Here is a 14417-nt window from a genome sequence, read left to right on the forward strand (position 1 = left end):
TAAAAAGGCCATCAAACCTACACAACCATTATGTGCGCCTAGACACCACCAAAAATGAGTGCCATGAGGCGGGAGACATTTCAATGCCATCATTAGCAGTCCTAAGAACGCCCAAATGATCGTACTTGGGAATTTTAAGACGGGCTGTTTGGTGCTTGGGCTGCAGATTCACGGGCACCCATGAATCCATCATTTCTCTGCCGAAAGGGCTGCATCCCTCCTGTCTCTCAGGAGCATATACTTCTCCCTCCCTCTTGCTCACCGGACCCTTCACCGAGCCGCATTACCTTACTAATGTAGTAGAAAACCGTCCAACTCTTTGGCCAAGCAACTTGCGGTCTGAGCAAGTTAAAGCTCAGGGAGACGTCTGACAAGCGCTGAGGCCAAAACAAGGCAAGCGCCAGGAGCGCACGGCCACAGCGCGGCAGGAAGGGAGAGGCAGAGGTGAGCTGCGAGGGAGTTCCCCCTTTCAGTGGCGGAGCTTCTTAATTTGGCTTACCTTCTCATGGGAACTGCAGCTTTGGCAGCATTATGGTTCCTGTAAGGGGAAAACAAATGTTATCCTACCGCTGATAATATGTGCTGATAACCAGCTGATCATCGGGAACGGTTTTCCAGCAAGCTGAAAAATACAAAAAAGGCCTGAATGCACCTCTGATCTAAGCACTCCTATAATATTGACTACATCACTATGCAGCAAATTGATACTCATGATGTTAAAATAACTCTACCCACTTGCAGTAGATTGTTAAGCTGATCATCATCAAATAAAGATTCAAGTATTACTAGCTACAGTGTCTAACAGACAACAAATTACACCTGTTAAAATAATTTCAGCTGATGATTCAAATATTAGAGACAACAGAATATCACTAGAACCTAAACTGCATGCCAAGTAAAGTTACAAAAACAAGAAAATTTCAAATCAGACTGAATTCTTAGGATACAAGGTGCACAATGCAATGCCTCAGCTTTGTTAAACACAAACCGCCTATGGTTTTACATGAATGTCTGTGTATGTGCTGCATACAGCTAAGAAGTAAAAGAAGTATAGAAGTTGTTTACTACGTGGCTAAACAAGCACTGTCAGCAAAGCTCCGCATCACGGCAGGCATGAAAACTTCCAAGTATTTCAACAGGCTGCAGACCAAGGTAATTTCAAAACACCTTAGGAAGGCTTGAAAACCTCCCCCAACCTTAAAGCCCATCTCATAGCGAAGACTGGCGACAGTCTTAAATGAACAGAAAAAAAAGAAAAAAACCCCATCCTGTCTCATTGAATTGAGGAATTCTGGAGCTCACTGCACTGGGCATCTCTCGCTTCTGATGAAGCCCCACAGCTGCTCATCCAGGATGGCCAGAAACTATGAAATGGATGTCTCAAGGCAAGGCAGCAGCCAGCTGCAATCTTGCCAAAGACACAAACATTTGAGTCTTTCTCTTCCCTCCCTACGTTATTATACAGATAAGATAATTCCTTGGGGATTCAAGAACAGGAATTGGGCAAATAGCTTATATTAACAAACCTTAGTATTGTGACAAGGTACCAGAGTTTATGCATCGAGAGTGCCTGTACAGAGGGCGGCAAAAGCCAGTTCACCTTTTGGGGAATTAAAACATCATTACTAGAATGGCAAAAGCATCCAACTTGGAAGAGAAGTGAAAGTATAAAATAATATTGTTGTTATCCCTCTTCTTACCGTTCTGCCCAACCTGTCAAGCCAGCTCCACAGCCACTGTACCCTAGTTAATACAGGCAAGGTAAGAGCCCAAACAATGTCATTCTGTAAAATACTAACGATTGAAACAACAATCCTGCAGGTTCAGGTACACAACTCCTATGGCCATAGAAGGACTGGCAGGCAAACGGCACATTACAAGGACATGCTTCATGGCAAAACCTTAGTTCTGTCAACTTAGTGCCATAATAGGAAAGACTGCCTCTAAAAAGCATCTGCCCTGGCAGGAATTAAGCACCAATGCTGCTAAAGCCTACAGGCAAAATCAAACTGACACAATGAAGCACAAAAGTTGACGCAAACAAGTGAGCGTAGTGAATAAATACATATACACGCACCCGTATGGTTGTTACCATTGTGAAAAATCAGCCTAATTTCTCACCAAAGAAATGACAAAAACTGCATTCAGTCTCTCAGTGCTAACTGAACCAACACCATCATAGAATGTGGAGTAAGTACTTTAAGCTACGTAGCAACGGGGAGTTAAATTCAGAGTAAACACAGAGTGATATATTCACAGATCTATACCTTCTGTTTGTTCAGTCATGCCAATCAGCGTGTCTGAACATCCAAATGCTCCTGACAAATTGCTCACAAGTAATCCCTAATTGCCATCCTCAGTATTTTACATAGAAAATGATGTCAAGAAAGCAGTTTTACAGGTAACAAACATAGAAATGAATTAAATTCCAGGCATAAATCAACTACCCTGAATCACTAACTACCCTGACTTGACAACTCTCCGAAATATTTGAACTTGCCAACTCTCGTTTATGAAATAGTTGAATTTTAGAAATCCAACTGTGATCTGATCAACTCAGCCTCCGAAAACAGAAGAGCCATCAGAAGGAAACCTCTCAGTTCAACTTGATTAATACTAGCCAGATTTAATGGAAAGAATCAGATAAGATTGCTTTCAGACGTAATGTCTAGTGCCACACTTGCATTCAGGAACACAGAAAAACCAAAAAAATAATCCTACTGAAGAAAAAACCAACTTACTAAATTTAGGCACAAACTAAGGCTTAGACAACATGCCTTAAGCTTGAAGAAAAGAATGTATATGTTAATTTTACTTGCAACCTGGGGGGAAAAAAAAAGGAAATTTGAACTAAATAAAGTCAAACTTAAGAAGTCTTCCCAAGGCTTCAGATTTTCCAGTGTGGGGAAAAACGGTGCGCCAGGCACAGGAGTGAAGAAGAAAGCTACTTGGCTCCACACTCGGTGTCAGAGCTGAACAAGCACTGCCTATACTTGTCTACTGGCTATTTTTGTGCCTGCATTTGTAGTTCTGCTTGGTTAGAGGCTGTGAAATCTGAGAGGTCTTGGATTGCTTCAGTTTTCCTTCACGGTACAGCGTATTCTCATCTTTGCAATACGCTGTACCCACTGCTCGTCCCAGTCCAGATCCTGTTGATTGCAGATGCGGAGCCATCTGCTTTCAAGGAGCGCAGCCTTGAGAAGGTGAGAATTTCTCTCTTGGTTAGGGGAATGTGCAAGAACTCTATGAAACACATTTATATTCAAATCCCATTTTCTTGACTCAATAGCAGGGTCTCCTCAACTCGGTTGTTTTACGTTTGTTGGAGATCACAGCCCTGCTGATTTTGAACAGCCTTCGCTTGTTCAGCTAGTTTACGCTTCCGCACAAAGTCTTTATCTCTTTTAAAGCTTCAGTTAACAACAGATTTAGTTGTTCATTTTTGGGCTGAAATTTTCAAGAGACACTTAGAGGTTATACTTTTGTTACCAGAAACCAGTGAGACACTTCGTATTTTGTTACCCTCAAATCTAAATCATTTCCCTACAGTAAATGCCACAGTAACCATTAACTAGTATTTCTTAGGTAAAACCCAAATTATGATATTTTATAGTAGTGTAGTGCCATGAATGCAACATATGAAATGTGTCTGTTCACCCTCCAAGTTCTTACAGTATACAACAGTAAAGAAAACAGTAATTTCTGATTATCCCATTTCAGATTTGATTAATTTCCTTATTTATTGAATTATCTTCAACAGACCTCTAGTGCTAAATCGGTCAGATTCTACTGTACGACATGTGAAAGGTAATATTAAAAAAAGTGCTAAAAATAAACTTATGCTAGCAGTAAAAGATCAAAAGCATCTATGTAATTAAAAATTATTAAATTGAGAGTATGTATGAAACAAACTCGGCATTGTGCTTTTAATTAAAAAATATTACCTTGTAAATTAAAACTGAAGACTTCAAAATAGTAACCAAGGTCAAAAGAATTATTGGAGAAAAGTATCTTTGTGTAACTTTGAAATTTCTGAATAAATTTATGATTAAACACAGGAAATTCTACTGGGAAGAAATGAAAAAGGACAAAAGGGATCTAGACCAAGAAGTTACTAAGTAGGTGTATTATTTTTGTAAGAGAATGAAGAGGCCCCATTTCAAATTAAGAGGTCTCACCAGCATACTGCCACAGAGCAGGCTAATAGCTGTCCCTAAGAAATTACTCTTAATGGGGGGAAAGGCAGGGAACATCTTAGCAACAACTTCAGCAACTTTATTTGTGACTCTGTTCCCCTGCAGAAAGCTGCTTCCTCACAACAGCAGAAGATGAGGAAGGAAAACAAACAAACAAACATTCTTCTTGCCATAAGTTTTCCTTTATTTAAAGTCAACAGCAAATTCTTTTTGTCTGCTAAATCCAGTGTTGGAACTCAGTACAACAGTTGTTTAGAGGGGTTTAGAAGCAAGGTATGCGACATTGTCACTCTACAAACAGTTTCAGCTAGCTTTAGAATCTAGGAAATCAGAAGATTAATTTCCTGCGGACACCCCAGAAGAGTATAACTTGTAAAATTTCAGTTGTTTGAGTATCAAAACTGAAATTAGGAAACTTTGCTTAGCTGAGGAGATGGCTGCCTGGGTGAAAGCCACTTGTACAAAGGTAAGGGAAAAACCTCGCACATTACTAACACAGCACAGCTTTAAGGCAAGTTGTCTCCACGTATTTGATACCGCTTTTGGAGTGGGGACGAGAGGGAGCGAGTTCTCAGTGGATGGCTGTCCTATTGCGACTGTGAACATCTGACCATTATGCCCTGCTACCGAGATCAGCTTGTCCAGCAAAGACACAACAAAGGAGATATTAAGTACCTGATGGCTGGATTTCTCCGGGTTCTCCTTATGTGATCATCCATAGGTGCTGGGCACCTGGTGATGTTGAGACAGGCAAATTTTGCAGCACTGCTTCTTGACAGGTTGATTTTAGTAGCCAGTGCCTGTATTCTTTCACCTGTACTAGCAGATAAAACCTGTGTGCGTTCGAAGACACCAGGCTGACTGCATTAAATATTAACTGTTAGCGTAACTGTAACTTCAAAAACATATCGATGTATCAACTAAACACTGCAACTCCAAATGGATCGCATCTGACCATTTTAATAGCATTTCACTGAAGACTCATTTGTAAGACAGAAGAAAAAAAATAAATCCATACTCAAGAACATTGTTTGAAATTGATAGTTGGATTTCCTTCCCTACTGATTATGAAATGGCATCTGACATTTATTGTCCTTTTTGAGAAGTATTCTCGTTAGAAGTATTCTCATTACCTGTGACTGGCTGGCCAACAGAGGGAGTGTGGAACAGACTGGGACTCTTGCAAAACTATGGCTAAAAAACCCCCCACAACTGTCAGCATGGAAATAGTATCAAAACCAAAATCATCATCTGTATGATCTTCCAAGCCATACTAAAAACATTTCAACTCCAATACAATACGTAATAACGTCTTTATTAAAGAGATTGCTTTCTAAGAGGGCAAACGCTTCTCTGAAGGTTTCAACCTTTTGCATGCCAAGAATCAGCATTAGTCTGAGATCATAAATCCACTTGTAAATTGGCAACTTTCTTATTTTTCTGGCAATTCTTTCCTGAAACTCTTACCACATGTAGCGGAGAGCAAATCACATGTTATTCATGCTCAATAATTTTACATGTGCACCATTTTCAGCCTTAACTTTTGAAAAACAGAGATAAATAACAATCAATATTCATGTACCCTTTATTTGCTTTCAGTGTAACATTCTATGCTAATTGCAGATGTGTAATATTCATGAGTGTAAATATAAGAATTAACAACTCCGGGTTGGTTTTCTTCTCTTTCGTTTTTACAGGTGAATATTTTGGCTTACAAAATTAACAGCATACAGTAAATAGTCCTCCCATATTTTGTACAAACTACATGATTTTGATATACAAGGATTCTGTTTTTATTACAGTGACAATATACAACCATGTCTATTTACAATGCAAAAAGTATATAAACCACATTTTAAACATTCTGCTACTGGCAGCCACTATTGTTTAGGAGGTAGCTTTAATTAACAAAATGAACTGAAGCCACATTTCCCATCACGTGTTCTATCAAATAATTTACAATACAAAGATAAAAATTCATTGTATGAACAGTATATACAGTTTAATTCTCAAAACAGCAATCTAGCTTTAAATCTTAACGAGAATGTCTCCAAAGTAAGTGGGATGGCAGTAGATTTGCTCTTGATTTAGCGTGTTGTTCAGGAAACATACATAATTACTTAATCATGCATTCATAACTTTGTATCAACCAGATTTCAAACTAAACACAGATAAATGGATCACTGATTGTACTTAAATCATTTGGGTCTCAGGACTTGAATGGTTTAAAAATATTGCACTGATTTACATGAAAATCAGTGACTTTGCACAGTGTACTTTACTCTCAGTAAAATAACTGGAAAAATGCTTTTCTTTATTGCAAAATTGCTTTGTTTTCCCTCCATTTGCTAAAATCTCAGTCTATTTGTAGATATTATTGGGGTGCTGTAACATTCAACAGGCTGCAGAGTATCAGCCAGTCTTTCTGCAAAGACGTGAGCTGTATACATCGACAGCACTGCTAACACCCCCCCGATGCATCGATATTCCTTCCAATAGTGTGACCTGACTGCATAATACTGAAGAAAGTTGCTGTGGTTCACCTGAAGTAATGCATCACCACTGGAAAAATGTGTTCAACCCTATTATTCCTGACAGCCGTTAATATGCTTATTTCATAGTCCACAGATAGTGTGGATTACAAGTGCTTTATTGTAACAAAACCTTTTTTTAAAATTGAACGTTGGCTTGAAATACAAAACAAACATGGTATTCCTATATTGCTGTCACAGTTATGTATGGGAGAATTAATCCCTTTTTTGGCCCTGCAGTAAAATTCATCCTGAGATTCAATGCTGAATACACTATACAAAGCTAGCAAGAGAGTTTTTTGCTTAATTATAGAAAAGTCACATTTAAAAATAATTTCTTTAATATTAAACAGCCGTCCTTTATATTGTGCTTTGGCAGAAAAAAAAAAGAAAAAAATCAACAGAACTTACCTTGCCAACAGCAGAAGTAAAGTACAACTGGAGTACAACGTGGAAACACACCATTAGCGTGTAAAAAACTGTACGAAAGAAACCACTATTGCGCGGAAAGAGTAAAAATATTGGGTAACAAATTTGGTTTACCAATTATTTACAGTCAGGGCAATTGATTTATTTGTTTAATTATTTTTAAATGTATGGCTCAAAAAGTTACTGCCCGCTTCCCTTCTTTACAAACGACACTAAATGGTGATTACAAAAGTGCTTCCTGCTTGAAAGGTCAAAACAGGCAACAGTCTACGAAGCATTATACCTCTTTATTAGAACAGCTGATGGCAAAAAGCCTTTTCAGTCTTTAATTCTCGGTATGTTGTAGGCATAACGAACCAAAGGGAATCCTCGGCTTTGGTAGAAACACGCACGGCCGCAGGCCTGCACTTGGTCTGAGCTGTCCGACACGAAGGAGTCGTCCTCGTCCGCGTAGTCGGAGTGGGCTGACTGGGTGCCGCAGTCCGACCAGTAGCCATCCGGCCTTTGGCAAGGCACCACTGCCAGCGCGGGGCAGCTGTGTGATTTTATTAAATGTTTACAGGGCAGGGGCTTGGATAAAAGGAGCGATTCGCAACATTCACACACGGCGATGTTACCCTGCAAATGGGTGTACACGCCACAGTCGTAGTAGAAATCCTGCGTCACGCAGCCCCCTTGAGCGTTGACGGCAATTGCTACCGCTCCGTTCTTCCTGGTCATATGGCGCCTGAGCAACTTCCAGTCTTCCTTGAACTTTGGGTTGAAGAATACGTACAGAACTGGATTCAGGCAAGCAGGTAATGGGAAAAATATCAAAGTAACAGACTTCATGATTTCAGGGCTGATAGAAATCGCAGTGATCAACGGTGCAAATGAGAAAAACGCAACAGGGCAGAAAAAGATGCAGTTCGTGAAGATGAGCCAAGCGACATGCTTAATCATGCTGGACTGAGAGTTTTCGGAGAGGTCCTCTTTTTCCAAGTTGCAATACAGTTTAGTGTAGATAATAGCCATTAGCAAAAATGCTAATGAATTCAGGAGCACTAAAGTTACTGTGAAACCTAACGAAGGTGTTTCTCCAGTGGGGAAGGGCAAGCAAAGGGGTGATGCCGAGTACTCCGCTTTATAAAAAAGTGGTAAGCATCCCGCTACCACAGCACACAGGAAAGCAAAAACTGCCGCAATTTGAAATTGTTTTTGGCGATTGCTTTTCCCCTTTTTAATGATCTCCTTCGCAGAGAAGCTCCGTTCAACAGCTGCCAACATCAGGAAAAAAATGGCACTTTCTGATGAAAAGACTGCAAGAAACCCAGCAACTCTGCAACCACTGCCAGTCTCCCACCATATGCCAAATTCAGCAAATCTTCCCCAAGAGACAGCATCCAAGAAAGTTAAAATACCAGTATAGACTCCCATAAATAAATTAGAGACAGAAATCAGGCCTATGAACAATTTGGAAGATGGCAATGGAGTACAGGATGCAAATATTGTTAACATGACAAGCAGGTTGAAGAACAAAGCAACCAAAAAAATAAACCAGACAGTAAGTCGAATCATCCAGCTGCCCAGTAAATATTCACAAGGCTTAAAAGCACCTAGAAGAAAAACAAAACACAGAAGGACAACCAATTTAGAAAAAAAAAAATCGTGCCTTAATAAGCAAGATTTTCAAAAGGTATTACAAGAGCACTCCTCATTAATTCATGAATAGAGTACACAGCTGAACTGCTAAATAGGTCGGTTGAAAGTAAACTATTCTGCTGAAGCTATTTACTAATTAATTATGCCTGAAATAACAATTACTGTGATGAATGGTCACTTGAGAATACTTTGTATAAACAAGCTAGCTAAACAAACTTAATTACCTTTTAGCTACTCAAAATAGCTTTCATTAGTGCCACCTAAATACTTTTTATTTTCTTTAGATTTCATACTTCATAAAAAAAGTTGGTAACAAAATAAAAGCAAATGTTCACAACCAACTTGTAAGGGGAAAGAATTTTTTAGAAGTAATATGTTCTCTCAAAAAATGATTCACAAACATGCCTTCTGGAGTAACTTTTGGTCACAAGGAAACATCTGTAAAACAGCCGACAAATTCAATTTAATCAGCTTTAATAGGGACAGGAATTCACCACAAGCCCTCTCCCCCACCCTCGTCACTGAAAGGCACTGTGAGCTTGGAAAATCATATAGGGAAAAATGATTTTTTTCTTCTTATTTTGCCACTTCAAAAAGCTTAAATAATAAAAAAACATCCAACAAGGAAAATAACATGAGGCAAGGCAAGGAAAAAAGGTCACTACTATTGCTTACCCTTCTAATCCTTCTAATTGCTATTTATTCCATAGGGAAATCCTACTGATTTTAAGTAACAATTAGAAGAGTTTAACCTCTCCTACATTCCCATTAGGCACTGCTAATTGTCCAAAGCACAATAGCCGGGGATCTCTCCCTGCAGTCGGGCACTCCGGGAGCTGGAGGCAGAGCAGAAAAATGGCACACTGTGCTGCCACCTCGGGCTGGAGCTTCTGAGCCGGATTCAGCCCGCGACTCGCGGCTCTGTGCAGCTCATGCCTTCCCTTTAGGCAGGTGAAAGGTAAGTACAACCCATCACTAATGCGGGCTGGAGCAACTGCGGAGAATGATTAAATGTCAGTGCAAAAATCTCCCAAGGCCTAAAGCAACTTCCAGAAATTACTGAACTGACAAGTCAAAAAAGAATCTTTGTGTTTGTTTAAACGAGCAAGCTTCATTTCTGGGCACGAAATAATGGGGCTAACTGGATTATCAGACCAGTAAAATCAGCAGTAAAATCCCTTCTTTTGCAGCTATTCCTGAGTAAGACATCCTCGCCAGAATAATTACTTTTACAGTACATCCACATGACGCAACAATACCTGCTGAGTCTACTTAAAAATAGAAACAACTTCCTACTTAGGAAATTTAAAAATGTCAATGCCATGCTTCCAAAAGCAATTTGAAGTCTGTTTTCTAGTAGCTGTACAGTGAGGTATCTTTAGACAAACAAAACCCAGCACACTTTCCTGTCTTTCTCCCAAGGTCTAACTATCCTTAGAGTTAAAAGTTACCCCCTCTCTCACTAATATTCCCAGCCCACCGGGGGGAAATTCATGCTTGAAGGATGAGTTTCACGGCTTTCAGTGCTATGCTACTTGAGTGCCACTGTTCAGCAATCCGTTCCTGCCATTAGGCAAAGCGGAAAGTGGATCTACGAGATGAGCAATGATTCAGAACTTACATGGTGGGTGGAGTGTCCTACTTATGACCAGACGACAGCATGGCATAGAAAACAAGTTGTTAGAATGGGAGGGACTGGTGAAAAACAAGGCAAATTGTGAACTTGTAAAACAAGCTCTTCGTTCCTTTTAGAGCTACAGCATCTCTGGTATGGGCAAGAAGAGAGAGCTAAAGGCTTTAAAGATTTAACCCATGTAACACACCATCTGAATTCTCATTCTGTGAGCAGGAGATCAAAAGCAAATAAGCAGCATTGGTCAAATTAACTCTCAGATCGCATACAGTCACATTAATAATATATTTGACTTTCTGACCATGATTTTTTTTGGCTGTGATCAAGAAATCCTTGTGATATTCTGTATACTAAAGCTGGAGCTAGCCCAAAAGATGAAGAGTGAACAGATTTTCATAATGGATGTAAAATACCAGTTTAAGAATGAAACAAGACTTAGAAAACCCCTTCTCATCCAGAAGTAACATCACTGGAAGCATACTGTTCCCCCCATCTATGTGTTCCTGTTTATGCAAACAGGAGGATACAAGATGTATAGAAGGAATCCTCTGGAGAGCCCATGGCAAAGTCAAGGAAGTAGGAGGCACCACAGCAAGCGCTTTAGGAGCTGAGTGAAAACGTGTGTGGAAATCTGCAGTTCGAGGAAGGTAAGCAGAAGGGCAGCAACGAAGCTGCCTAGAATGAAAATATTCCTTTGCAAGATCAAAGACTTTCAACACTGCTGGACTGTTCAAGCCTGAATTGGAGTAGTTCTGGTATGCCAATAAGGCTACTCATTGCACAAATATCTGTAGCAGTTTAAGATGCTACTGCCTGCTCCAGCTACTTGTAACAGCCCTCTGCTGTCAGTTAATGCGGCTATAGCAGGGCTGGGGAACAGATCACATGAGCATTCCTCATCCTCTCTCCTGCAAAGACATCAAGCTTAGTGAAAACCACCAGTAACAGCAGTTTGAGTTAAGCTTTTAAAGCACAGGCTGACTTCTTACTGAAACAGATGAGCATTCATGTAGTCTGCTCCACAGACATCTCTTTGGCAAGAGTAACGCAGAATTAGGGGGCAGTGCATTAAACACAGCAGGCTCCAAATGTAAGTATTACAGTCTTGATTGTTCCGCTTACAGAAACAAACTTCTGGTTTTTTCCTAGCATAGTTCTCCAATATAGTGCTATGCGTCTAAAGCTGAGCCAAATCTTTGTGATTGCTCATCCAAAACAACATCGACATCAAATGAAGTTTCACCCAAGCATTGTAGAATTTAATCTTCTGTGTACAGAATGACTACGAGGAATGAAACGTAATTCTGCAGACAGCTATTTGCGTAACACCGTGCCTGAAGTTCACAATGTGGCTAAAGCACATATAAGATTTACCTGTTGCTGGTGTACAGTGAATAATAGTCTGTCCCAGTTCCTCATTTTCCTCATTTCTTAAAACATCTGCATCAGCTGTATCCAAGTAAAAATTAAAAACAGGTTAGTTGTAAGAAGAAAAAAAAAAGTGAAATGCAGTGAAGCTGCCTAGGATGGAAGTAGTCCTTTGAAAGATCAAAGGCCTAACACTTCACCAACATTCAAGCCTTTAACAAGTGGAGCTGTTCTGGTTTGTCACGGAAGGTCGAACACTCAGTGCAGAAATCACTGCAGCAGTCTGAGTTACTACTGCCTGTCCAGCTACTCACAATGCTTTATAACAAAGCAGCAACATCTTTCATCACCGGGGAAAGATCTATGGGCCTTGAAGTAGACAGTGGATGGACACGCCCTTTCTGAACAGGAAGGTCAAAATACTGAGAACCATTTCTGCCGGAGCAGAAAGTGACAGAAACAATACTGGCACTTTAGAATTTAAAAAAAACAACAGATGATTTTTTTCCTTTTTTTTTTAAACAGGCAAATCTTACACTGTCAGATAAATCCATTTCACACATTTAGAAGGAACATTGCACTGCTGAGCTGCAAGCAACTGCTAAGCACTTTCAGAGACAGCTTTTGTACCCCTATAAAGATTTATATTTTCCAAATTTCCTTATTCAAAGACAACATGCCAGTGTAGTCTGGCCCAAAATAATACTAACGGTTTAGTACAATGAAACACTTACCCTTCTCACGATCCATCAAGGCACCTTGATCTTGGTGACTGGAATCTTCAGCATTAGAGTTTAAATAAGAATCACAACCCCAAAATGAACAGCACTGGTAAGCATATGGTACAGAGAGTGACCTGAAATACAGGCAGAACAGCAAAGAGTGTTACCCATTGTAACCGAAGTTAAGATTACCATCTATTGAAAATATTTAAGAGGCACCCTTCAGTGCTAAAACTGAAGTTTCTTTTTGTCATGGTTGCTAATAAAAAACTATTTCAAATTGGATCAGTTGTAACCATTTCTGATGAACTTTTGCACTGAGGTAAAGGATAGGTGACACATCCAAGTCTTGTCTGCTGCAAAGGAGTACAAAGAAAATTCTGCGATGTTTAGCTCTCTTTACTACTCATTCTACTCCATATACAAACCAAATTCTGATCAGTGTTTGTGGTGTTGCTGTACAAATTAAACTGAAAACTAATTAAGCAAGTTAACTTTCTTACAAAACAGTTACTCTTTAATTAATTCCCAGATGACCACGATGTTAAAAATTACATCTTTCCTTCTCACTCCATTTTGTGGCCCCTAAATAAGGTGGGGTTTTTTTTTTTTGCGTGTTTGACAGAAATGGTACATACTACTAATCCTGGTAGAGAAGTAGTACAGCTGCATACAGAGTTTTAAAAAGTCCACATAAACAATGAGATAATAGCAGACCAGAAGCTAATTTTTCTGACTCAAGGCTACAATATCCACTATCTGCAGTATTGTTCCTGAATTCTGTTCTTGTAAATATTTAGGAAGAACATCAGTCTAAAGGATCCCACAATGCATTAGTTCTCAAACACAGATCAAAACCTAAAACCCAATCTGCTGTTTCCACAGGACTGCTGAGGCCTGATTCTAAAAGTGACATGGATTCCTTCGCTGGCCTTAGACAAATTAACAGTGTCTTCATCTCCATTTTTTCCATCGGACAGTATGAGAAACAATTTTTAACTGCTTCTTTTTAATGTGCAGAAAGACGTTTGAAAATGCAAAGCAGTTAATCACTGTTTGATCCACCTCCCACTGAAATTGGTACCAGGTTTCCATTTGAATGATTACTCTTATCATTTGCCTCCAAGAATAAACGGCGTATGTATAAAGCGTGGTGATTATGGGATCAGACACCTGAGCATCTGCTCCCATTTTCCACACTCTGAAAGACAGATGTGCTCAGTTCAATAACAAATGGAATCCACCCAAACCACTACTCCAAAGTCAGATGATATCTGCCTGAAAAGTGGTGGAGGAAAAATATAAAAGGTTCCAAGAAAATTGTCTGCAAATGGCTTCTATACCAAAATAGTCAGATGCCCTTTCATATATGCCAACATTAAGGCACTACAGGACTCAGCAAAGGGCCTGATCATTTGTCTTGAGTATTATCTAAACTGGCTTCATTTATTATCACTTTGCTTGTTACTGTCAAAATAAGTGAGGCACTCTCTTGGTGTTATTTACCAACATACCGGAGCTTTGCAAAGTTCTTTGCTGCCAAAGCTTCTTTCAACTCAGAATTGCCTGCAAGTTTAAGCTGGTTCAGTCCACTCAATCCTTCAGTTGGAACTGAAGTGAGTTCATTGAAACTTAGGTCTCTGAAATGTGAATATTAAGACAGTGTTACAACAAAGTAAGTTTGAAGATCCTATAGCATACATTTCATTGAAGTAGGAAGGCTTTTTAAAGTCTTATAGCGAGGCTGTGGTCTGGCAAATGCCCGTCAGTGCAGCAGGCAGTGTGCCCTGCATACGTTCAGCTAGCGAGAGGTTTTGCGATTCACAGACATGAAACACACGATGGGCACATATCAATTTTAAGCTAAAAATATTTACTATCTCAGCAGTTTAATGAT

At 39.6% G+C, this 14417-nt stretch overlaps 1 protein-coding gene across 1 annotated transcript in view; it reads right to left on the reverse strand.

Moving 5' to 3' along the window:
- Window positions 1-4394: 4394 nt before the first annotated feature.
- LGR4 (leucine rich repeat containing G protein-coupled receptor 4) overlaps window positions 4395-14417 on the reverse strand; it is an 82549-nt gene continuing 72526 nt past the window's right edge. The window contains exons 15-18 of the mRNA XM_050897509.1: window positions 14035-14160; window positions 12533-12654; window positions 11805-11879; window positions 4395-8751 (exon numbers count right to left, since the gene is read on the reverse strand). Coding sequence (XP_050753466.1) covers window positions 7475-8751; window positions 11805-11879; window positions 12533-12654; window positions 14035-14160 — 1600 coding nt within the window. The 3' untranslated portion in view covers window positions 4395-7474. The remainder of the gene's footprint in view (window positions 8752-11804; window positions 11880-12532; window positions 12655-14034; window positions 14161-14417) is intronic.

The sequence above is a fragment of the Gymnogyps californianus genome, chromosome 5 (assembly GCF_018139145.2).
Source record: "Gymnogyps californianus isolate 813 chromosome 5, ASM1813914v2, whole genome shotgun sequence".
Classification (NCBI taxonomy): Eukaryota; Metazoa; Chordata; class Aves; order Accipitriformes; family Cathartidae; genus Gymnogyps; species Gymnogyps californianus.